This window comes from Chelonoidis abingdonii, chromosome 7 (genome assembly GCF_003597395.2).
Source record: "Chelonoidis abingdonii isolate Lonesome George chromosome 7, CheloAbing_2.0, whole genome shotgun sequence".
Classification (NCBI taxonomy): Eukaryota; Metazoa; Chordata; order Testudines; family Testudinidae; genus Chelonoidis; species Chelonoidis abingdonii.
Window position 1 is genome coordinate 20,311,167 of NC_133775.1, and position 26,037 is coordinate 20,337,203.

The following is a 26,037-nucleotide window of genomic DNA, read 5'->3' on the forward strand; positions in this document are numbered from 1 at the left end:
TATTGCTATGCCCTTGTGTCTTTAGGTTGCTAAAGCATTGTTTTGCAATAACACATGCTTAAGAATATTGCTATGGTTTGGATAATTGAGGTCAGAAATTCATTATTTAGAAACAAACTACACGAGCAGCCTTGAAGATCTTTACACTTCCTAGCATCAAAAGTGTTTCCCAGCACCGTGACATTAAACTTTAATTGTTTTGCGCAGAGTGAGTTACTGCGTGTTATGGGTGTGATGGAAAGGGCATTTTCACTACTAATACCGGTAAGTAAACAACTAGCTACACTGACGAAAAGAAATGGTGTATTTTTTGTCATATTTTTAATAATGATTAACACATGATTCACCTTAATGGTTGTCGTTTCAGAAACATACGTGAATTTGTTCTCTGTCAAGGGTCAAGCTTGCAGTTTTGTCATAAAGCGTGTAATGTCAAAGGAAATGAATGGTAATGGGTCTCTAAACGGTGTACAATTTTAAGGTTGTGTTTAAACATTGAGCTTTCACTGTAAAACAAATGAGACAGACTTAATGTTCAGTACATTTAAAAAATAAGGCTCACCGCATGACAACACTCAAGGACAGAACAGATACTAGATTCATCAATTGACAGGCAGAGCATTTCACTTCAAGGCTTTGATTATATTTTTCCTGTGCCTAAAGGGGATTCTCTCCCTTTCCTAACTGCAGATAACGGCCTAGAACCTGGAATAATATTGTTAATTGGTCACATGAGATGATCCATTTTTATGGACAACCAATACCCCAATTCCCTAGGATAATATAGTTGTCCTCATGTAAGGACCCCCAGGTCCAGTATCATTATTCACTAGAACTAGCAGTGTGGTCTACAGAGAGTGTAAAGTGCCTCTGTACAAGGAATCCATGCTTAAATCTGGCCAGCTGTTCATCACTGTGGAATGATTTGTGGGGGTACTGTGTATCTGCCTTAGTAGCTTTTACTGGCTACTTGCTGAAGTTTAGTTGTAATTGCTTGAGGAGCTCTGCCTTTATTGTTAGCTGTGGTTTGAATGCAGATGACATGGGATCTGAAAAAGATCTTGCTCGCTCACTATACAATGTATTCCCAGGTTGAGAACAAGAGAGGGAACATTGACTGCTTCTAAGCAGACTTGAGGCAATATCTTGATTCCCACTGGGATGGCCTAAATAGGAGTTCTCTTCCAGATTTTTCCTTCTTCTTCCTCTAATAAGTTAGGGCCTGACCAAGAGCCCAGTGACTCTAGTGGGTATCTTTCTCTTGCCTTCACTAAGTTTCGGCTCAGGCCCTTGATGTGCCACATGGTGTTGGCAGGAAGGCAAGGCTGAGGGAAGTATGTGTGATGTTTGGACCTGAAGATTGTGAGGTTCATGGCGGTTCCTTCAGGGGGGCAGTTTCACAGTCTCAGGCCAGCCCCAAGGAAAGCTGTGTCTCTTGGATAAATGAGATTTGTCTTTCAGGCTGACAGGTCTGTTGTCTCTGAGCAGAGCTGCTGAGGTACTGAAGGATAAAACACTACACTAGGTGTCCTGGATATAGGCTGTTCAGTGCTTTGAAAATAAAGACTGGGATGAAATCCTAGACTGAGGGTAAAATCTTGGCACTGGTGAAGTCTATGGGATTTTTGCTATTGACTTCAGTGGGGCCAAGATTTCACCCCACGACCATAAGTATAATGCAATGTCATAATTAGAGGAATGATCGCTTGGACTGCAATTGCACTTCCACATACGCTTGGAGAAATTCTTTGCGTTTCAAATTGTCTGTTATGAACTTAGTTTTCTGCCATTGTGACTCAAGTTTCCAGCCCTCTCTTTACTTGGAACTTTACTGAGAACTCTGGGGATCCATATGGGTAATGAGGAAGAACTGGATGTTTTGTTTGATTTATGCAATTGACTTGTGCATTGATACAGGAAAATATACTGGAAGCATAACTTATACTTAATTTGTGTGCAATGATGGGCATTTCCAGAGGAAAATTCAGGGCATTCAGTTTGATTCCACAGATACATTTAATGATGGAAAAATTGTTACCCTTTATTTAATACAATATAGCATTTTATGGTGATTTTTTCTGCATAATTAAATGACAGGCTTCAGGTTATAAAGACACATAGGACATAATTATTTGTTGTCTTTTCCTTTGTTTACTGACTGAGAAGTATTATCAGTAAACTAGTGTTAACTGGCTAGAGCAGAGCCAATTATGTCATTTAAAGCATCCACCTGTAAAAGAAGAAAAAAGATACTGTATTGCTTTGTAATTGTGCTTAAGAAAAGAAGTGATCTAAAAAGCCCCACTTAGTCCTAGGTTAATGATAGCCACATAATGGGTATCAAGAAGAAGGGAGAAGTAAATGGCTAAGTTAATTGTATGATGCTAGTTGCTTCCTTTTACAGACCTACTATTTCCTAAATAGCACCTTTCCAAATAACCTGTGTGGTAGTTTAAAGAGATTTCATGGCAGGTAGGACAGTGCAGCGTACATTTGCAATATCATACTTGACGGCATAAACTTATTCAACCATAGAACCCTGTATATAAGAAGAGGCTAGCCTGCAAGGCAGTGCCTGTTTGGTAGGGCAACGTACACCATGCTGTAGTCTATTCACTTTATTAGTGTGATCTGAGTCCACCGTGCTAGGCACTGTATATAACCCTAGAAAGACACTCTTGTCCAAAGAGCTAACACAAGAAATAAGCAAAACAGACAAAGAGAAATAGTATCCGCATTTTACAAACAGGGACCTGAGGCACACAGCCTAATTAAGTGACTTGTCCAAGGTCACACGGGACATCTGTGTCAGAGATGGTAACTTAACACAGATCTCTTGTCCCAGTCCAATGCCTTAACCACAAGACTATCTTTCCACCTTAATTTACTGCAGAATATTCTGTGCTTAAAAAATTTAGAGAAGTTTTGTACCTTATAGTGGTGATTCTGTAATAATTTTTTTTTAAGTGTAACAGATATTACTTAAATTCTAAGCTTTTGGGGGCAGGAACATCTTTTTGTTCTGTTTGCACAGTGCCTAGCACACAAAGGTTCTGGTCCATGACTAGGGCTCCTACGCACTATGGTAACACAAATAATAAAGAACTATTGTTTAATTCTCCAGGTGAGGCTCTCATAAAGGTTAGCATTTTCTCTCCCCAGTATTATTTTACATACTGTTTTACATGGAAATCAGTGTGCTTTACAAAGGTGGGTAATCACCCTATTTTACTAGTTGGGAAACTGAAGCACAGAGCAATGAAGTTACTTGCCCAGTGTTGCACAGACAGTGGGAGAGCTATGAATGGATTTAAGCAGTACAGTATAGTTCAGAGATCCAGGTAATGAATTTGCCAGAGCACATGCAGACCCCACTGTAAAATGGATGCACCAGTTATTAGAATACCCCAGACCTTTGCAGATGGCTCTAGTAGGGATGAGGGAGCCAGGGTTGTTTGATTTAATCAGCACATCCTCTGCCCACAGGAGAGCTTCAAGATAAATTGGCACAGATGTGGCTGTTAAAATATAGGGGCAAGGTGAGCAGCAGGAATTCACTTCTGGGTGCATCTCACTTGAACGCTGCTGCCTTGTTAGCATGAAGTCGGCAGTAGCTGTACTGTAGGGAGACTCACTCAGTACTAATCCAAGGAAACTGGAGAGACCTGGATTTTGGGACAGGAAAGTCCTTGCAAGAACAAGGCAAATATTTTTCTGCCCGAGTAAAAATAAGGTGGGAAAAAGAGGCTAGTGAGTTTGCTAAGGAGAGGACAGCATTAATGTGAGCCTCTATTCTGGATGGCTGGGAGTGTGCATGCAATCCCTGCAGAGCCAATGGGGCATGGAGATTACTCACACTAGGAATAGTGTGTGTGTGTGTGTGTGTGTGTGATAAAACGTGCAGACCACACCTCTGACTCCTTCCTCTACCCTGAACAAAAAAAAAAAACTACCCTCCTTTGACTGGCCACAGAGAATCAGTGGACTATGTGAACTCTGCGGCTTTTAGGAGAAAGTCCAAAAATTGTAGCCAGTGGTTCCCCTCCTGGTTGCAGCTTTTCAATCAAGTGGAGTCCAAGTCCTGAACTGGACCTCATGTATCCCTCTAGTTCAGAAATCCTAGTGTTTATGCACATATAAGAGCAGGAGACAGCTGTGCTCTGAATCCATTCAGCCATTCCATGTGTTGTTACACAAAACATCTTTTATTAGCTAAACTTTTTTCAACCTAATTCTTTAAGATAAATGCTTAAAGAAGGAAGAGGGGCCAGATATGTATATGGACATCTGAGGATCAACCCACTTATTCTGTCAGTCATACCTTATTACTATCTGAAGCAGTCATGTTCCTCAGCTCATACACGCTGACAGTTCCATTACTGTCCCCTATTAGAATGCAGTCTGTGTTTCTAGCAAAAAGCACAGTTGTGAATTTCACTCCTGGGTTGGCAAAGGTCACAATCAGGGGATCCAAACTGAAATCAAAAAATGAGATGATGTTAATAGTTACTAGAAATGAGACCAATGGGGCATTTGTCTAGAGGACTATTACAGGAATCGGCTAATCCTAGTATGGCTGAATCTTTACTTTTCACTTTTATTATCTGGGCAAACTAAAATCTAAAACCTTAAGTAATGGTGAAAGTGCATTTTGCTAGTTCTCTGATAAATACAACTCAAATCCCAACCCTCGCTAACCAGGGTATCCTGGCTACCTGAAAAATCATCTGCTCTACTGCCTAATAGCTGGACACTTTAAATTTTTTAGAATAGAAATCATTTGCTTTTTAGTGAATGATACACTGGACCTAGTTCTCTGCTGCATTGCACTTGGTACAGTCATTTACGCTGGGCAAAGTAGGTGTGCTGTGCTATCACCAGTGTAAGCGAGTAGATAATTCTGATCTGACACCCTTTTATACTCACTTTTCATCAAAAACTGAGAGGAGAAGGGCCAGGTGTCCCAATCCCCACTGGTGTCTGTTGCTCATGTGCAAAAGTCCCAAAATGTTAAAAGCTCAAGGATGTTTTTAAAAAACTCATGGAAGTGCTAGAATCCAGGACTCCTGTGGCAAAAGAGCAGCCCCCAGCCCTGGATTTTCTTTAAACACTTTAGTAGATGCTATCTGTTGCCTGTAAAGTGAACATTTTAGAATGCAATACAACGTTATTACGTCTAAATGCTTTGTAATTATAATGGTCAGGCACCAATTCCAAATGGGGCCTTTGGGCACTAGCATAATTAAATATTTTATCTATTATTTCAGAATCCTCCTCAAGAAAAGTTATTACTTACGTGCTGACACTCAGGTCCCAAATTTCCACTCTGCCTTCATTCACTGCTGCAAATACAAAGGCTGATTTTGGAGACCACATAATGTCATGAACAACATTAGTGGTGGAACTGAAAGTTAAAATGGGCCTTACTGAATCTTGGCGCCATAAAATAATACTCCAGTCCGCAGAGCAGCTTAAAAACATGTCAGCACTGAATGGATTCCATGCTATCTTGTACACAGGACCCTTAACATTGGGGAAAAGGGAATTGCATGTTACTCCAGAGCTAGCAGGCTGGGATTTTCAAACTAGCTTAAGCAAACTAGGCGCCCAACTCCCAATTATTTTAAGTGCGAGCTGGGTGCCTCACTGCCCTGTGTGTCTTTGACAATCTGCCCCCCACAATACTGACAATACTATTATTTCACCGTCATACACAGCGTATTAGGACAGCAAAGATCACAGGATGTGCTGTATGTTCTAAGGCCAAAAATATTTTATTGGTGATGATTCAGTAGGAGTTTCATTTTTCCCTCTGAGTCACTGCTGATTCAATGCCCTGTCAGGATGTTAGAAAGAACTACTCTTGGGAGTGCAATCTGCTGGACGAGACAAACCTTAGGTGCAGAGCAATTGGGGTTGTTAAAACTCTTGTGGATGTTTCACCATATTAATCCATGAGTTCCAGGTCAATGAGATCACTCATCTGATTATTAATTTTAAATAAAGCCAGGACTACATTTAAATTAGTTACAGTCAAAGCTTTAAGAAAGGATTAGTAATTCTTAAAGAATCTATATACTGAAGAGCATGATTTCAAAAGAGTTTTGATGCTTTATATCTTGTAGGCTTCTTACTAAGCTAAGAAAAGAGGTTTTGGTTTTAAAATCTGTGTTGCAAGTGTGTTGTCTACTGAATATAACAAATTAAATAAACTTATTTCATGTAATCAAACATTTCTTCTGAGATCTAACTGATCCAATCACTTTTTCTGTTGTTTAATTTTACCTACCTTATGTGCTCGGTAGGTCTCTAGGAACTGCTCATTATATGAACAAGAACATTTGTGAATATGCCCTTCTTCTGTTCCAGCCAGGTATATATTAGTATTCTGAAACAAAAATCCAGATATTCCAAACTGGTATTCACCCTGTAGGATATTTATCCTGACATATTTAAAGAGCTGTGTGGAGTTTAGGCTGTGAAATTGCTGGGAGATGCTGAGCACTCAAATTCCTGCTGACTTCAATGAGAATTGTGTTTGTTCACCTGCCTTTGGGATCAGGCCCAAATTCAATCAAAACTATAAAACTCAAAAATATAGGGGTTAGGTTGCTTGGTTTTCTCTCTTATCAGTTTTGGGTAATATTGTTAGCGCTTATGTACATCAGAAGCATTCTATAGCTACTGCTGGAGAAACATGGACAACTGCAGTGCAAGCTTCCCCTATACCTGAATTCTGATCTCCATTTTTGAACTGTTTGGGGGCTTTCATTAGAGAGTGCCTGCAATGCAGAGATGCATGCAGTGATCTTGTGAGACAGGAAACATTCACTTGGGAAAAAAGAGATTTCCAAATGTGTTTCACTGGTGACGTAAACCAACCTTGAATAAAATCAGCTAAAAGTAAAAGGCAAATGTATTAATCTTCTGGCACCATAAGCTTCTCTTCTGAAATTTTCATTCATTCTTATGTGAATATTCACAGTTAGAGCCAGCAGTTAGGGCTGGTCTAGCTTTTGTCTCCAGAATCCAGGAGACTACTACAACTTAGTGTTTGTTTAAATACATGAGGTGAAATCTTCAGCTGTGATGGTATAGCTCCATCAGTGTACACCAGCTGAGGATCTGACCTATAGTGTTTTGTTCTAATCAGGGCTGGCTCCAGGCACCAGCGCAGCAAGCAGGTGCTTGGGGCGGCAATTCGGCAGTGGGCCCCTCAGTTCCTCTCTGAGGGAAGGACCTGCTGCCGAATTGCTGCCAAAGAATGAAGTGGTGGTGGTAGAAGTGCTGATTGTGGCTTTTTTTCCCTCCCTCCTCCCCCCACTGCTTGGAGCAGCAAAAACGCTGGAGCCGGCCCTGGTTCTAATATATAAAACTTCAGCCAACTGAATTTGGAACATTAATAATCACAATGGATTTCCTGAGCCTACCCTTGGATGAAAGTCAAAGCACATTCCAGGTGCCTGTCGAGATATCAGAGCTTCGCTTTTCTTTTCTTTTTCACCAGTTAGTTTTTTCCTTTCACTTGCGGTTCGCTTCAGTTTCATCAGATCTATGCAAACAGATAGTACATGGAATATGAATTTTACATGAAAGAGATAGTGACATATTAGAACGTTCTGAATAACTCATAAGTACTTTAGATATTTAACAATTCTGAAATGTTTTATCTATGGGCTGTTTACACAGGCAAATTGCCTGGAATAAGGTATTATGCAATAGCCTAGCATAGAAAGTCCTTAAAGAGTATGCTTACCAGTGCAGCCTAGTCCTTTGCGTATAAGCCACTTGGTTATTCTGCCATCTGCTGAGATAGAGATTAATATCTCTCCTTTGTCATCTCCCGTTATGCCCCTGTCCTGTTCGATCCACTTCAGCTGCCATACAGGGCCTATATGCTTATCAAAAGATTCACTGAAATAAAGGAATGCGCAAACAGAGCTATAAGTTAACAGAAATAAGGGAGAATGCATTTTTAAAACGTTACTACATAAGCAACAAAACTGGTGTGTATATAACTTTGGAACAAATACTCTGGAGTGTGGGCATGTGTTAATTGGTTATTTTAATTTTCATAGGAGGTACTGTTTTAATTTTCATGGGAGGTGGGGAAGGTCTAGGTTGGATATTAGGAAACACTATTTCCCTAAAAGAGTGGTGAAGCACTGGAATGAGTTACCGAGGGAGGTGGTGGAATCTCCATCCTTAGAGGTTTTTAAGGTCAGGCTTGACAAAGCCCTGGCTGGGATGATTTAGTTGGTGTTGGTCCAGCTTTGAGCAGGGGGTTGCATAGATGACCTCCTGAGGTCTCTTCCAAGCCTAATCTTCTATGACTCTATGAAAAGTCAGTTTTAAGACATGTATCTATTGTTTTGAAAAGTTGTTTTAAAAGTACATTTTAGAAAATATTTTTACATATTTAATTATAGAATAATGTTTAAATGACTGAAGCACTTTTCTTTAGGTATCCAAATCGTTGTACTGGTGCTGTTTCATGGTTGGCCTAATCTAGTCTTTCATGGACATTTATATATATATCAAAGTCTTTATGCTTGACAGTTTCTTTTCAAGTAAGTCCCAGGATTGTAGGTGGGTACAGTGTAAGTGTTTCAAAATAGAACTGAGAGACATTAGCAAAGCTGGGAAGGGCGGGAATTATGCAGCACTTCCCTGCATTCACTGAATCCACTTTTCCAAGAGCACTAATGTTCACTCGTTTATTTAAATTTTAGCAATGGAATGAATGTCCACAACTAACAAGACATGAAAGACGTACAACAAGGTGGGGTGTTTGTAATCTTACCTGCTGTCCAAAAGTGCGGTGGTATTATGGGTCTGTACATTATAGATGGCTACTGTGCCACTGTACGTTCCAACTGCTAAAAGGTTTGGGTTTGCCAGAGAGAAATCCAATGCAGTAACACTGTGATCACATTGATAAATACGCTCTGGCCACTGAACAGAAGAAAACAGCACATTTATTTCATTCTTCTGAGTATTAGCTAAGTGCTAGACTAATCACTATTTTTCTAACACTACAAATGCTTTACCAGGTTCAACTTTAAGACAATATTCTAAATAACTGAGACTATTTTCTCCTGCTACGGTTGTCAAATTTGAAAGCAGCGCTGTGCAGAAATGTGACTTTTGTATTGTAAATTGAATTAGAGATAGGCTTAAAGTGAACTGAACAAGTGCCTAAAATTTCCCTGAACTTTGGAGGGTTGGATAAAGTGGGATGGGATCCAGAGCCCCACTACATCCTAAACCTGACATTTGAAAAAAAGCAAACCACCACTTCTAATTTTTGCCCATCTCACTATTTAAAATCTAATCTTCTCTGTTTTTTATTCATGTGCTTTTCTAATCAGCAGAAGTTTAGTTGGAGGTAAACTGTAATAGAAGGTATCTTAGGTAGTTTAAGCCGGGGTGCTATGTTCATGCAATGTACCTTTTATAGACTGCAACTAAAGAATTGCATTGCCTACATGGACCAAATTTAGCCCGTGTTGTAAGAAGATACAACTCTACTGACGCCATTGAATTTAACCATTGTCATCAGGGTATTAGTCTGAAAATAAGCATGTTTCAATATACGTCAGCTCTTAATTCTGATGCTTATGCACTCAGCCAATGTAGAGACAGGAGCCATATAAGTAACTTGATTATCGTTGATCTGTACTGTGTACCATAAACAAACAGTGATGTGACAGAATATCTAAAACATTAGCGGGAGGAAGGCACCCGTTAGAAGCTGATTCTGTACTCCTTAACTCAGGTATAACACCTTGGTTTTAGCCTGAGAAATGTTTATAGCAGTATCATTATTTGAATTTGATTGTGAGTATTCATTTTTACTGTGTATTTAAAAGATGAGATTTTCAAGAATCAAAAATGTAAAACAAATATTGAGCCAAATCATTTTAGACCTTTACAAAATCATCTAGTACAGAGGTGGGCAAACTTTCCCCAAGTTTCCTGGTGCCCAACGCAGCTGCGTAGTTTGCCTCTGGGTAAGGACAGCCCTATAGCCAGTTATTGTCTGTTCTTTACTCCCATTCCAGATGTATCTAAATAAGAGTATTTTCCCTGATAGGTTATTTTCTTTTTTACCTGATTTAGTAATGAACTCAAATTTGAGTTGGTGACATTACAGAGTGTTTCCATGGAAATCTGCATCATGGCTGGGGCTGTGTGAAATATTTACAGTGAAGTTTGAAAACTTCAGAATGAGCTTTCTGCATTTTGTTTTGATTTCAGTAAATGTGATTTTGTGAAAAATTCATAGTTTTCACATTTCTGAGTGAAAATTATTCTGTATTAAAAAAACTCAATTTTCATTTTTTTCATTAAAAAATTTATTTTGGCAAGGGTCACTATTCTCATAGAAACATCAAATTTTTAAATGTTATCTTTGAAATCTGCTGTTTATTGAAAATATCATGAAAAGTTACATTCTGCAGATGTTGAAATTAAATTTAAAATACATACTCTTTTTCATACAGTGCAAAATTTATTGCAGATGGGAAGATGGCCTAGGAAACCCTAAATTTAAAATACAAATATCCTCAATTTGCAACTGTAGGAAGATTATGGGAAAACAAATGGAAGGTAAATAAATTTGTTTTTATATCTGAAATGCTTAAAAGTGCTTTTCCCCACAGTATGAAAATCTTTATAGGAGGAACTACACACCTGGATCTAATCCAGGAAATAGCTAAACTGATTAATTCACAGTTTTGGCTAGGGGATTGGAAATGGGATACAGAGCTTTTCATTTTTAGGTTGTCCAGTCTAAGACTATGGCCACACTGTCCATGCTATTAAAGCCTTGCCACTGTAAGGCACATAGAGTAGCCACTCTTTGTTGCCAGGAGAAAGCTCTTCTAATGACAAAATAAAACCACTCGCAATGAGGGCTGGTAGCTTCGTCGGTGGTAGAGTGTCTCCCGTCAACAAAGCACTGTCCACACCAGCGGTTTTTGTCATTCAAACTTTTTGGAGGGGTGTGGGGGGTGTTTAATGATGAAAGTGCAGTGTAGAGATAGCCTAAGTTGGTTTAAACTAACTGTTTTAACCATCTGTTTGATGGTCTTTGTGACATGAGTTCAGTTCCCTGTGGACAGATATCTATATTACAAAACCAGTGTACAGAGGCTGCATGGGCACAGAGGCTAAGCTACTATCTATAGATACTTCTTCCAGGTCAAATCTGAGGCACATTGGCAGGCTATTGTGGAGGAAGTGTGCAGTACCCTTGTTCCCTTTGCTGTAACTGTCCTTTGAATAAGAGATCGAGATCTTTAGTCTCCAGTGTTTTCTAGCATCTTTCACCAGCAGTAAGGTAGTTGAGACATTTTAAAAATAAGAAGAATTGTTAATTATTATCCATTTTCCAGAAGGGGTTTAGTCTGGGCCAACAAATTATCATTACTGCTATATGTCCTGCTTTCTCAAGCAACAGGAAACTCTATGATCTGCTATTAAATCATACAAATTATTACAGCAAAAAAAGTATTGAAGTAAGTATCTCTATCTCTACTTATGTTACCATAGGGTTTTTGAGTGACCAGCAGCAAGCCAAGCCTTTCTTCTGTTCTTGAAAACCAAACTGCCCATAACCAACAGCCAAAAGATCCTAAAACCCAAAAGTACAGATTGGTGGATATACTTCAATTAAACCAGAAATTTTAAGCTAGAATTTTAAGTGGCAGCTTTCTGCCAGCAGTTAAGTGTGCAAATCTTCTACTTAGATAACTTAGTACCAAGTACAGAGTACACAGTCTCTGTAATGTGGTCAGATAAGCAAAGTAAGGTAATTAAAGTAAATAAGATTTACTCTGTGGATCAGATTCTAATGCAGTAAGTGCAAGTGCAATTTTAGTGAGCACAAATTGTGCCCACAAAAAAGGGAGGCCCCTATAAAAATCTGTCCATTTTACAAAGATGCATATAAAGTGTTTTATAAACTTATGTTAATGTGCAGGATTTGATACAATCTGGTAAATGTTTCCAGGGCTTAATATTTTGAGGTGGGAAGACAAATAATATTTTTATCATTGCCACTGCTCTTTACACCTTGTGGCTTATAAGTAACAAGCAAGGAACTTGGCAGCAGGGACCTTACTCTTCAACTCCTTTAAATTGTATTTCTCTACACAAAACAACCTTTTTTTGTGAAATGAGCATTTCAAAAATAAGCATCTAATTGTCTTACAATTCTTAGTTTGTAGCTAGTCAGTATAAACATATGGATCAGTACCCAACAGGCCAACAGATTTATTCCAATTTACATCTGAGGATCTGGCCCAAAGACTTTATGCGTGGCTATATTTCCTCCCTTTTCCCCCTGAGGTAGTCTGATTTTTTTATATTCTTCCTCCTCCATTTTTACCTTCTTCCCCTACATTGTTATTTTTGTTGTCACCATGGGAAAGCTAAATCAGAGAAGTGATATGTATACTGCTCTGACAGTAGAGTGCTCTGAGGTCATTCTAACCTCCCCAGGAAGTGAATTCTATAATCTTGTACCAGCTGCTGTGAAAGCTGTGCCTGCCATTCTCATGAGTGTTACTCTCAAGGTTGTTGGGGTCCTTATTCCTGAGAAATGCAGCAGCCTAGGGAGATCATTGTCACAAAACAAGAGGTGGTCTCTATATCATCTTGGATCAATGCCATGAATGGCCTTAAAGACTAGTACAGAGATTTTTAATTTGACCCAGAATACTATAACCGGTTTAGTTCTCTGAACATCCTGGTTAAATGCCCTTTGAGACCAGTGCTGCTGAGAAGGTAAGCTGCTGCATACTGAACCAACTGAAGATCTCCAAGGTAGATTTGTTCATTCTTAGGAATGGTGAGGTGCAATTATCTATCCTGAAGATCATGAAAGAGTGGATCAGTGCGACTAAGTCAGCATATGGCAGAGGAAGATACAGACTGCAGGAAGCAACCACCGCCTATCTGACCTCAGGGATGAATCCCTACCTGTCACACATCTACCCAGCATGTGAAATCCTATTCCCGAGCTAGTATTGTACTTTGACAATTACCCACCCAATTCTAGAAAAAAGGTTAGAAGAATAAATTTGGTAACTCACTGGGTTTAACTTGTTCCAAGCCATGCTGCTCACATTGTGGCCATTAGTCCACTCACATGTATAGGACCACAGTCGTTCCAGACTGGGCGGTAAGATTTCTTCTGGTGCTTCACTTAGATCTAACAAAAGTGATGAACTAACTACTGTTTCCTTTTTCTCTTCCTCCTCTTCCTCCTCCTCTTCTGCTTCCTCTGTTTCTGCTTCCTCTTTGCCAGCATCAGATGTAAGAACTGGTTCTAAATGCAACAAATACAGTAGAATCATTGTAGTACTCCACTAATCTGCAATCCTGCTAATTCTGGCCAGAAACACAATGCTCTCATCCCACTTCTCAGCAAAATTTCATAGCAGAGCACTGTAATGAAGATTCAGAGAACTAAGATTTCATGACTTTTTCAAAATTTGGCCAACATTTTTGTAGGATCGTAGGAACTAGCATTCTGGATCAAACTAGTGATCCAGATAGTCCAATGTCCCATCACCAACTGTGTCCAGTACTGGATGTTTCATAGGAGGATTCAAGAACCCTACAGGAGGTAGTTATAGGATAACCTACACTCTAACCCCCCCACCCCCAAGACAACTTCCTCCTATTTAGTGGTTAATCTAAATAGTAAATTTTTCAACTTTGATGCCAAATTTTATGGATCCAGGTTTAAGAATTGTCGCCATAGCACATTTAATGGTTACTATGAAATGTTATAATTACAGTAAAATTGCATTTGTCTATATAAATGTGCAAAGTATATTTATATTTAATTTGTTAGGAGTTTTTGGGGGTTTTTTTGCTTACTTGCCAGTTAACAAAACTTGCAAATCTGGAAGGGATGTCAGGTCATTCTTGGGAAGTAATATGGATCCACCATAGACTTTCAGATAGGAACTGGGAACCTAACTTTCATCTGAGATTTTGAAAATCTTCTCCTTATCTACTTCCCTGATTTTTAAAGCATCAAACAAGAGCAAATACCACTCTGGGATTTACGCTATTAGAGGATGCAAGATTTGAAATTTTAGATGTGGGGATAAGTGGTGCAAAAGCTAAGTCTGCAAGCTCTTCTGGACCCTTTAAAATGCAGGATGTGTGTGGTGCTGGGTTTCCCCCCTCTCCTCCCTAAAAAATTGAATTTATTGCTTGTGGTCAGTGTTGGATTGACAGTTTGGGAAACTTGAAGCCCTCTGTCTGGTGAACAGATATAACATAGGCCATGGCCATGTGAGCTTCCTCACTTCATATGTTTTTAATCCCTTTTAACTGAACCTCAAGGGGTAAGATGGTATAGTTCAGTCTCTCCCCCCAGCCAGTTCTTGGCTTCTTTATTGAAGATTGCCAATAGTCCAATAAGTGCCACTTACGATCTGCAGTGAATCCACTGTCTCATTTTACATAGGCACTGAACAGCCATCAGATGATTACACTTTTACTACCAGTCTGGCCTGAATTTTAATCTGAGCTGAGCTGAAAGACTGTATTCTAGTGAAGAGCTGTAATACCAAGAAAACATACTAACCAATCATATCTAGCACTTTTCAGTAGTAGACCTCAAAGTGCTTTACAGAGGAGGTCAGTATCATTGTTCCCATCTATCAAATGGAGATAAACCAAGGTACAGAGTGGGGAAGTGATTGGCCTGCAGTCACCCAGCAGGCTAGTGGCAGAGCTAGGAATAGATCCCAGGTTTTTTGAGTCCCAAATCCAATGCTCTGTCCATGAAGCCATGTTGTTTCTGGAAGCGCAAGATACAATGTAAAAACTAGTTTGATAAATACTGCGGAAACCAGTCTCAGTTTACTGCTGTTAATAGTGGAGATGAGCCAGCTCAAGAACCATTTATCCAAACTTTCCACAAAGCTTTGTGTATATTTTTGGGGAGTGTTGGTAAAATGAAGCATAGGACTGAACAACCCCAGTTTGGGTTTTGCAAATCCTTCTCCAACCTTTGTCTTTATTTAACAGAATTGGTTCCTCTGTCAAGACTTCAGGGTAGGGGCATCTTTACTTGGTATATTTGTTAGCATGCAAAACAGGCTCCTTCATATTGAGAATGACTTATCTGATGAGAAGTATACCTATAAGAACAGGAAGTTGACGATAAGCTGCAAGTTTGGGCTGAAAAACATTCTCCATTAGAACCCTTTCCATTAAAAATAAATCCTGCTGAAATTTTTCTGATTTCAATATAGCTTCAGAATGGTCTTTCTCTTCTTCGTGGATTCTGGCAAGAATAACACTTTCCAAATCGATTATAGAACTTGAGGTTATGCTCTCTGGAAAACAAACAGATAATATTGAAAAAGGCAGGTTTAGTTGGATAATCCAATATATTTCGCAAGCAAAAGCCAGAAGAAGAAAAAACCCAGAAAATCTTGTCATCAATAACTATCGCCATTTTTAGCTTTTTTTAGTTCTTTAGTTTTGTTTTTTTTGTATTTCCAAAACTCTATCAAATAGCCGTGTAATACAAAGTGTCTACACTACAATCTCTTAGGGCTAAATTCTGCCCTTGTGTCTGTGTGCATCCCAGCTAACGGGACCGATGTGCACGTATCCAAAGGGCAGAACTTAGTTCTTACTTAGGATATACAAGTTAAGGTGATAGGATAGACCAGCAGCCTCTATCAGGCTAGGTTCTCATTCCTTGTTTGGGTGGGTAGGGTGGGCTGCTGGAATGGAGCCAAAAGAGGCTCCACATGGTCCCTGCATCAGGCTAAACTCTGGGAGCTGGGGAATGCTGGCCAATCAGCCCCTCTCTCCCCCTCTGGCCAATGTGTGCTAGAGATTCCCAAGGGTAAGGAACTACCTATTATCTCTTGGCAAGTGTCTCCCTGTCTTGCTACTGGGACATCCCCCTTTCACTGCTGACCCCATCAGTTCCCCCCACCCATTGATGTGCCTGGGTGACATTTTTGTTTAAAAGTGAAAAACAAACTAATTTTAAGATATTACTCCCACATGTTTTAAAAAGAAACTGGTTTTTGTTTGTTTGTTTAAATTTAACTATTCCCCAACAGTGTTTGCAACTCAAACATTGCAACATGAGGCCCAGGAAGTAAAACCAGTTAGAATATGACCATAAATACAAGTGAAGATGACTATCCAGTTCCATTGTCCACGCTGAGTGATGAGCAAAAAGTAAAGTGCATACACGGTTGAAAGTACATTATATTTTTTTTAGTATGTTTTCCAGTTTTAATATTCTAAGGTAATATTAAAACTCTAATAAAGGAAATTTGATTTGACAGCTATTGTTTTTATTTTGACAAGTGTCCCTTTAAATAAGGTGATAGTCTTATGATTCAGCCTGTAAAGCCGCACCAGGCCATGACGAGGATGGGTTAAGAGTGCTTTGGAGGCAGCATACTGAGCATACCCCACATCATTCAGTAACCACATCTCTGACAGGCTTCTAAGAGAGTTCTATCTGGGTCTCAGCTGGGGAAAAAAAATGATTAGAAGGCTTTGATGGATGTCCGAGACTCAAGGGAAGGACAAATGCTGTCCAATCTGGTTGGGTTCGTTTTGTTAACTGAGGACCTGGAAGAGCTGCAAGACTGCAGCCTATTTCTTGTAATATACATTATAGCCTTTATATCTGGTAAAAGTGAGCTTTGGAGTTTATGGTCAATAATTGCTGAGAGTTATAAAAATTGTACAGTATTCTCTGAGAAATAGTATGTGACCCTGTTTGCCCATACCCATGTGTACCATCCTGAAGTATATGATTCTACAATGCGTACCTAAGGTTGCAGAGAAACGTGTAATATAATATTGTATTTTTTAGGTGTGGTAGTGACCATGTAATAAAGCAGTATCGTAGATCTTACACACAAGGGGACAGAGTTAAGGTTCTGCATGCCATCTTAACTCTATTATTTTTTTACTTTAACTTTTCTCAGTATAATTTTTATAAAAATACAGATAATCACAACTGTATAAGGAGAAAAACATTGCAGAAATTTAAACCTAGAAAGAAAAGTTACCTCTATCTGTAGAAGTCGTAGACATGGTTCGTTCACGGTCTTTGGTCACATTAGATTTACTGCTACTCACACTTGTTGGTCTGCTACTTCTTTTGGTTACTGAAGACATAAGCATTGGTTCCAAGGCATTAAAGGAATCATACAAGTCCCAGGAAGTGGCCATTATCCCTAAAAATGAATTACACAATACCATAGCACAGTAACTGACCAGTCAACCACACACCTCATTTGGAACTGGAAATACGCAGTCAGGCAGCAACAGAGACCAAAAAAAAAGCAAATACAGTACTGTGTTAAACATAAACTACTAAAAATAAAGGGAAAGCAGCATTTTTCTTCTGCACAGTAAAGTTTCAAAGCTGTATTAAGTCAGTGTTCAGTTGTAAACTTTTGAAAGAACAACCATAACGTTTTATTCAGTTACGAACATTTCAGAGTTATGAACAACCTCCATTCCTGAGGTGCTCATAACTGAGGTTCTACTGTATTGTGCTTCTAAACATTTACTGTAAAGCACTAAAATTGAGGGAAATATTAGACTTTTTATAGGAGATGCCAGATCTCGTTGGTAAAATGGTACAGAAACAGTGTCAGACAAGTTTGCAACAACAGCAACTGTGGGGCTGTCATGGGTGTCCTAACGTCATCTGTGTGTAGGATCTCCCATCAGTGTGTGTGTCCATCGCCTATTAAAAAACTCTAATAATACTTAGCATTTATATACCCATGAGTCTTTATGTATTCAACTTTACAAAACATCAACTAATTGGAATGTAGAATAATCACAATTACAGATGCATATAATGTGGAGAATATACTGCTAGTTAATTTCTGTATCTAATCTATACACATACATCTGAACATTTATATGTCCTCTCTACTTTTTCTACAATACTATCCTTTTACATTTAGTTTATATACATTAAATAAATCAGAGAAATAAGATTTAGAGCACCACTCCCCACAGCCATTCTTTTGCCTTCTTCATAACGAAAATGCCATAAGTGGGTGCTGAAATTTGGATAAAAAGCCTGCATACTTGTCCAAATTTGTCTAGAAAACTGAGGCAGAAGTCTTGTAAGACAGTCTTCTCCTATGTTTGCCAGGACTTCCTGGTTTGACTGAGATTTGAAATCCTGTGAAAGAACTTCTCCCGTGCTACCGTACTGTGCTATCTTTGCCTAGAGCTGAAACCAGAGCCACTGGAAAAATTAAGGACAAAAAAGGAACATCATTTTCAAACCTCAAAAAGATGTTTAGTTTGAGTTTTGGATAGTTTTGCCTTGCCTGAAGTACTCTGACTCTGTGGTGCTGAGACAGACAGAATACAAAGGGGGAGAGCTCTTAGAAGGAGCAACTACTATATCCTTTCAATGGATGAATGTGCTGCTCTCTGGACCAGTTTCTAAATGCTAGGAGTAGGAGGTGCAGAAGTGAGGCAGGGACCCTGCTGATGCCACTATCCCACCTCCTGCTGCCACAACTCTGTTGGGATGCAGACTACTTCAGGCCACTCTACCATACCTTCATCTTATGCTCAAGAAATGCAAACACTAACATTCTGGCTGGCTGCTTCATGGGTGTATAAGCAGGGAAAGGACTCCCTGATAGAGCTGCTCAGGAATTTTTTGACAAAAAAATTTTATGGAAAAAATGCGTATTTGACTGAACTGAAACTTTCTGCAGGAGAGAGAAATTAAGACATTTCTCATTGCAAAGAATATTTGTGAGGTTTAGGAAGTGTCAAAACATTCCACTTTGACATTTTCTAAACAAAAAATTCCAGTTTTTCCAGTTTGAAACAACCCTTCAAAACATTTTGATGGACCCAAACCAAATTTTCTTTTCAGATTTTCAGACTGCAAAAATTTGAGACTTTAAATTTTCATCCCAATTTGGGGCAGGAAAAATTATTGAAATCACAAAAATTTTGGCAGGACAGGAAAATCATTTCCCACAGAGGTCTACTTCCTGAACTCTTCGTTAGCCTGCTTATTCACCTTCACAAAAGTAGCCTCAACCAAGTCGCATGGTCTTTCTTTAATTTTAGTGTTCTCCTGAATATGTTTCATAAGTAATGAATAATCTAAGTTTAATCACTAATAAGTCACAATAATAACAATGAGCAAATATACAAAATGTTTAATGGAAAAGGGCTCTTAAGCAACATTTTTTAAATTTATCACTTTTTTGAATGATAATTTACCTTTATCTTCCATGAGGATTTTCTCACATTGCACTTCTTTAGTCTTTGGTGCTCCATTAAGAGTTTGCATCATCCTTTCCACAAAGCGATCATTACCAACTCTATTTTTACAAAGCTCAATATAATTCTTGTTCCGTTCCCTTTAAAAAATTACATGCATGTTAAAAAAACCCAAATCTATCCATATGAAAACTACACATTGAACAAGACATAGTGTTTTTAACTAAAGTCTACTGCTTCTGTCTCTTTCAATTAAAATATTCCCTTGCAGTGGTTGCTACCCCAACTTTGCCACACTGTTTAGATCAGAAAAGTATTACAGAGATGGGCCTGAGCCAAAACATCAGATCCAAACATCCTTGAACTTTGGCGAAATTCAGATACAGTTCTGAAATTTGTAGCTCTGGCCCATCTCTACTACAGAGTGAAACTAACTAGATGCTGCCTAAATACAAAAGTGAAAGTGATTAATCTATATTGTCTAGTTGCTAGTAACTGCAGAAATAGTGAAGAGGAAATGTCTTCTTTTAGTTCTTTCAGTTTTAATACTCAAAAGGCAGAAGTGGATTATACTAAGCCGGAATCTACCAACAGTTTGGTCACCCTCCACCCCCAGTCAATCTACAATGTATGCTGTGCATACATACTAAATCAGAATCATATTATTCCCTCCTGCTTCCCTTCCTTCTTTCCTTGGATCACACTGTGGTGTGATCTTATGTTGTGGGATGGAGACCCACTAGGGACCTAGGATTTATTACCTCCTCCTGTATCCTATACCAGAAGCAGATGGCCATCAACAATAAGCTGTACAATATGCCAACTGCTGCTCACAGGATAAGTCATGTGTGGGAGCCCGGTTCCGAGCCCTTATGGCTTATTCTGCAAACACATTGTGACAAACTTTCAGAGCTCAAGGAGGGAGCTCTGGCACACTCCATCCCCGTGGAGTTCCTCTGAAGAGACCAGGAATCTCTGGTTTTTGGGGTTAACTCCTAACCAAGGTTCAGAGACATACCAGGGAGGAAGGGCTAGATGTCGGGACTTTTAGGCACCTTGTGAATCACAGTGTTGTTCCTATGATTTTCTGAGCCTAAGGCTACGTCTACACTACAGGATAATTCCGAATTACATTAAACCGGTTTTATAAAACAGATATTATAAATTCGATTTCATGCGGCCACACTAGGCACAGTAATTCGGTGGTGTGCGAGTCCATGTCGAGCTAGCATCGATTTATGGACAGCGTGCATTGTGGGTAGCTATCATAGCTATCCCATAGTTCCCGCAGTCTCCCTGCCCTTTTGGAATTCTGGGTTGAATCATTGTCGCGGGTGGTTCTGGGTAAAGTCGGTCAGTCATTCCTTCCTCCGGGAAAACAACAGCAGACAATCCTTGTCGCGCCTTTTTCCCTGGATTGCCCTGGCAGACGTCATAGCACGGCAACCATGGAGCCCCGTTCAGCTTTTTTATTTTACAGTCACCAGATGTGTACTGGATGCCGCGACCAGAGGCGTACTCCAGCGCTACACAGCAGCATTCATTTGCTTTTGCATGATAGCAGAGATGGTTACCAGTTGTTCTGTACCGTCTACTGCTGGAGTAAAACTGGCAATGAGATGATGGTTATCTCTTCCTCTTTGTATTGTCTATGCTATCTGAGTGCCCTGGCTGAGATCGGCCGGGGGCACAAAGCAAAACTGGGAATGACTCCCGAGTCAATCCCTCCTATTTGGTTTTTAAAATAAGTCAGTCCTGCCAGAATATGGGCAAGTGTACTAGAGGACCAATGTATCACAGAGCACAGCTGCTCCGTGTCAGTATCACAGGGGTGCCCCTGCACAATCCCACCCGTTGCTTCCTCCTCCCCCACCTTCCTGGGCTACCGTGGCAGTGTCCTGCCCATTTGTGTCATGAAGTTATTAAAGAATGCTAGGAATAAGAACACACTGAGAGTTTTTAGTGACATCACAATGAGGGGGAGGCAGCCTCCCGGTGATGACAGTCCAGGCAGACATTAATCGGTGCAGGCGAGAGAGTCCCCGCATGCTGCTGCTATGATAGTCCAGGCAGTACAGAATCTTTTTCTTATAGAGGAAAGGATGGGCTGATGAGCTCAGCCCCCAGTTGCTATGATGAAGACGGTACCGGCCCGTTCTGTACCATCTACTGGGATGACTGGGAGTCATTTCTATTTTACTCAGGCGCCCCCAGCAGCCTCACCTGAGGCCAGCCAAGAGCACTCATGGGTGATGGTGATGATGGATATCAGTCATATTGCACCGTCTGCTACGGGGAGGGGAGAAGAGCCGGATACTGCTCTTCACTGCTGTAGCATCGCATCGCCAGCAGCATTCAGTAGACATGAGCAGTGAAAGAAGTTAAGAAACTATTTATTTCCCTTTTCTTTCATGTGCGGGGGGGGTGGGGGGGCCGTGGAGATAAATTGGACGAAGCTATTCCCTGAACCACGCTGGACAATGTGTTTGACCCGTACAGTCATTGGGAGCTCAGCCAAGATGGCAAATACTTTTCGGAGACTGCTGTGGAACTGTGGGATAGCTGGAGTCCTCCTACCCCTCCTCCGTCCCCTGAGCATCCATTTGAGTCTCTGGCTTCCCGTTACGCTTGTCTTGCCAGCACTTGTAGCCTGGAGATTGTTTTTTCAACGCTTGGCATTTTCGTCTTCTGTACGGAGCTTTGAGTAGAACAGATTTGTCTTCCCCATACGCAGCGCATCAGATCTCCCCGATCTTATCCTCCCGTATGGTCCATTTGGCAGTCTCTTTTTTGGTATTGGACTGCATCGCCACCGTTGCTGATTGCAGAGCTCCATTGAGAAAGAAAACAGAAGAAAAAATATCTCCTCAGGTTTCAAACAGTTCAGCTGGGCTTTGCCTAGGTCTAATACCGGCCAGCTGACGTCGGGTCGAGTTCAAGCCAGGGACCTATGATGGTGTCCAGAAGTCAGCGTCCAGTGTGGTGCACTGTGGTCCCGGAGGCCAATAATGTCGATTTCCATCCACACTAACAGTATTCTGAAGTAATCTATATCGATTTTTAGCGTTACTCCTCTCGTTTTGTAGGAGTACAGAAATCTATTTAAAGAGCCCTTTAAATCGATTTAAAGAACACTGTAGTGTGGACGGGTACAGTGTTAAATCGATTTAATGCTGTTAAAATCGATTTAACAGCGTAGTGTGGACCAGGCCTGAGTCAGGCACTTAGGTTCCTTATTAAATGACTGGGGAGAGATAGGTGTCAGACTGTGAGTCACAAAAACCAACATACTACAAGGGGAGCTGCCAAGAGGTGTGCCTGCTAAACCTCTACCTCTCACAGAGAAAGGTGCCTGGCATTAGCTGTCTAGCTCTGCTAGTGATTCACAACCAGGCACCCCTCTCCTGCAGCCAGGAGGCTTAAGCATCTAAGGTATTTTTTGTGAGAATGACTCAGGCAGGCACCCAACTCCACACACACATTGGTGGTGGCACAAGGAGAAGGTGGTGGAGCTGCCACCACCCACGTTGTAACTTTTAGCCCAGTGGTGAGAACAGCCATCTAGGCTGTGGAAGACCTGGATTCAACTCTTGTAATTATTTATCCATAGTGGAATGGCTTCCACTGGTGAGACTGAGGGAGCCCTCACATTAGAATATCCCATAGTTCAGTGGGTAGAGCACACTCCTGAGGGGTGGGAGATCCCTCTTCAAATTCTTTCTCCCCATCAGGCAGAGAGAGAGTTGAACCCAGGTCTCCCACATCATAGGTGAGGGCTCTAATCATTGGGTTGCTAAAATGTGTAAGATGGGTAGCACTATCACCACCTGCTTCTCCTCTGGCCAGATTTTGAATGGAACCCAATCTAGCAGGCAGTCTCTGAGCATGCCTGCCAGGTAGGGCCTCGCAGGCAATAGAGATAAGCCTATCTTCCCTGGTTCATGACTCATCCTGGGGCTTAGGTGGGAGATAAGTACCTGAACAACTACACTGAGACAGCAGTGCGCATACCCAGAGGCAGACATATAGGCAGAGGAAATGTTTACTCTGAAAATGTAGGTGCCAAGTTAGTTTAGGCACCTACAGGAAATAGCTGGTGTTTGTAAATCACAATGGAGACTAAAACTGGGACTTAGGCGCCTAAAATCCAAATTTAGGCATCTAAGTACCTTTGTGAATTTAGCCTAAAATGCCAAAGTGGGAATTAATTAGGTGCAAAGGAGCCTATTTAGGCTCTACACTTTAAAAAGGGTTGGGTTACTTTAGCAGAAGAAAGAGACAGCAGCCTCAGGGAAACATAAAGATTATCTAGTTTGTTGGTTTATACTTTGTTTAGGAATTACTGACTGAAGAGCTGCATGGAAAGCACACATCCAGAGTCTTTTGCAAACTTGGGAGTGGAAAGGGCGGAGTGTTGCTTTTTAGTAAACCTGAACTGCTGTAAATAAACCAGAAATCCCAGGACAGTTTTTCTATATCAAAACCTAACTCCTGTAGGCTCTCTAGCCATCTAGAACCTGATCCTCCCACAAACGTACTACCAAGCACAGCATTTACTACAGTGAATAATTGCCTTAAATGCAAGTATTTGCAGAATGAGGCTCTAAATCCTCCCCTTTCTACAGGTTGTTGGTTCAGTGGGTTTTTTTTTAAGAAAACAAACATCCTTTCCTGTGTTACTAATACCATATAATGTTTATCTGAGTGTGTCCCTTTAATGTTTGGATTAAAAGTCTGCTTTTCCTATGTTTACATAGCACTGCTACAAAATAAATGCATTTTAAGCAATAAAAACTGCTCCTGTTCTTCCATTCCTGGCATGATAATGGGGCTCCAACTGATGGTAAATAATTAAAGATTGACATTTGTTTTTTAAAGCCTTTTTACTTGGGTAAAGGGAAATGATTTTTTTAAATAAAACATTCATTTTAGTAATGGTTTTTGTTGTCACTAGGATATGACCCACCCCTGCTTTTCACCAACTGCTTTATCTGCCCCAGTAGGTGAAAGATCTAAATTCAATCAGCAAGACAGCGTAAAGGAGACTAGCTTGCCATGTTTAGAGATGGAAGCGAGTACAGTATGGCATTTAGACAAAAGGCATCTTGTGAAATATAGGTAGTAAAGACCTTGAAGCTGTATGTTCATGAGCCCTTTCAACTTTCTCAAATCAATGGAAACTGAGGGCATTGAGCATATTGTGGCTCAGGATACCGAAGTGTGTGTGAAATTGTATATATACATACTGCACTTTTTCAGCATCTTCAGATTCTACGGACAACATGACAGTTGGCATGTCCAATAACCAGATAGTTTCTGTCTCCGTGAGGTAAATATCCACTCTCTTATCAATGTCTTCTTTTGTCAGCTGTTCTTTTATCTCATCGCGCCTCACCTGAACATCTGTCAAATTACACAATGTGAAAATTAAAATATTTTTCTGTTCTAAGATCAAAAGAGGAAAACTTAACTGTAAAAAATAATAGTGTTGACTTGGAGTCACATACTGTGGGGCACCGAGCTCCTCAAAGGGTGCTCAGCACCCCTCAACTTCTACCGACTTCAGTGTCCCCCAGAATCATGCTTCAAAGCCAACAGTATGAATCTCTGTAATGACAGAAGCACATTTTCTTTACCAGATAAGCTAATAGCTGTGTCTCGTCTAGAACCAGGCTCTACTATTTCGTCTGCCATAGACTCAGTTGTAGATGTGGTTGATTTAGAAATACTGCTGCTTCCATATGTCCTTTAATAATAAAGAAATATACAGAAATAAAGTCCAGATATGGCAATAATCCAAATAATACAAAAATAACGAATGGGTAGTAGGATAGCCAAGTCACATTACATAGTGATTGTGCATACAGCAAATGCTTGTGTCACAAGAGAAATCCTAGAAAGACACTGCAAAGAAAATAATGAAGTTGTTTAAAAGAGTTAAGAAATTAAGACTTCATCTTAGAGAATATCCTATGGTACTGAAAAGATGATGGGGAAGAATTTAATAAGATCTGGGATCCATTCACCACAGCACGTGTCAGGCAGTGATCTCAAAGCACGGTGGTTGTTGCCATTTCACAGCTGGGGATGCTGAAACTCAGAGAAGCTATGGGACTCACCTATGGTGACACAGAAAGGCAGCGGGACTAGATCCCTGAGCTCTTGAACTCCAGCCTCCTCCAATCTCCAGGCCACACAGCCAACAGTGCTGTTAGAGCAGCAAGGCTGGCTGGGAAGTGTGGAGCAGGGATGCCGGAACAGGAAGGGGCCAGGGAGGCATGCCCCCACACTTTTAAAAAGGGGAGGGCTATGTCCTCCCACTTTTTACTAGCCGTAAGTGCAAGCGATGTTGCTGTGTAATGCTATGAGTCCACCACTGTCAGGTGAGAGTCTTCAGCACTTTTCACTATCAATCCTTTGAAATGTCTTTGAAATATATAAGAAAACATCTTGAAAATCATATACACTTAATTGTCTCATTGTGTTTTTTCATTTTGACTTAACAGTGATAATCTATGTGTAAGGAGTGGTTGTGATGAAGGTTTTTTTAAAACATACTTGTGGATAACAGTTTTCTTAGTATATTTCCTTTTCCTCAAAAGGTGTGTGTCTAAAAATATATAAGAATATAATGCAGCATAGGAAAATAGGCTAAGGAAGGTATGACTGAGAAATTATAGATAGATTCCATTCTATTGGTTATTATTCCCAAAATTTAAAATGACAAAAATGTTAGTGCAAACCCTTCAG

The 26,037-nt window shown here is 40.2% G+C and overlaps 1 protein-coding gene across 3 annotated transcripts in view; it reads right to left on the reverse strand.

Moving 5' to 3' along the window:
- Nucleotides 1–1,093: 1,093 nt before the first annotated feature.
- DNAI4 (dynein axonemal intermediate chain 4) overlaps nt 1,094–26,037 on the reverse strand; it is a 28,829-nt gene continuing 3,885 nt past the window's right edge. The window contains exons 4-17 of one of the 3 annotated variants that reach the window (XM_032771957.2): nt 24,924–25,033; nt 24,534–24,690; nt 19,288–19,427; nt 17,082–17,249; nt 15,171–15,368; nt 13,101–13,336; nt 11,552–11,638; nt 8,804–8,955; nt 7,757–7,914; nt 7,431–7,552; nt 6,290–6,388; nt 5,297–5,523; nt 4,322–4,475; nt 1,094–2,230 (exon numbers count right to left, since the gene is read on the reverse strand). In XM_032771957.2, coding sequence (XP_032627848.1) covers nt 2,186–2,230; nt 4,322–4,475; nt 5,297–5,523; nt 6,290–6,388; nt 7,431–7,552; nt 7,757–7,914; nt 8,804–8,955; nt 11,552–11,638; nt 13,101–13,336; nt 15,171–15,368; nt 17,082–17,249; nt 19,288–19,427; nt 24,534–24,690; nt 24,924–25,033 — 2,053 coding nt within the window. In that variant the 3' untranslated portion in view covers nt 1,094–2,185. Of the gene's footprint in view, nt 2,231–4,321; nt 4,476–5,296; nt 5,524–6,289; nt 6,389–7,430; nt 7,553–7,756; nt 7,915–8,803; nt 8,956–11,551; nt 11,639–13,100; nt 13,337–15,170; nt 15,369–17,081; nt 17,250–19,287; nt 19,428–24,533; nt 24,691–24,923; nt 25,034–26,037 lie in introns of those variants that run through there. The other 2 variants (XM_032771958.2, XM_032771959.2) reach the window with 2 other exon arrangements.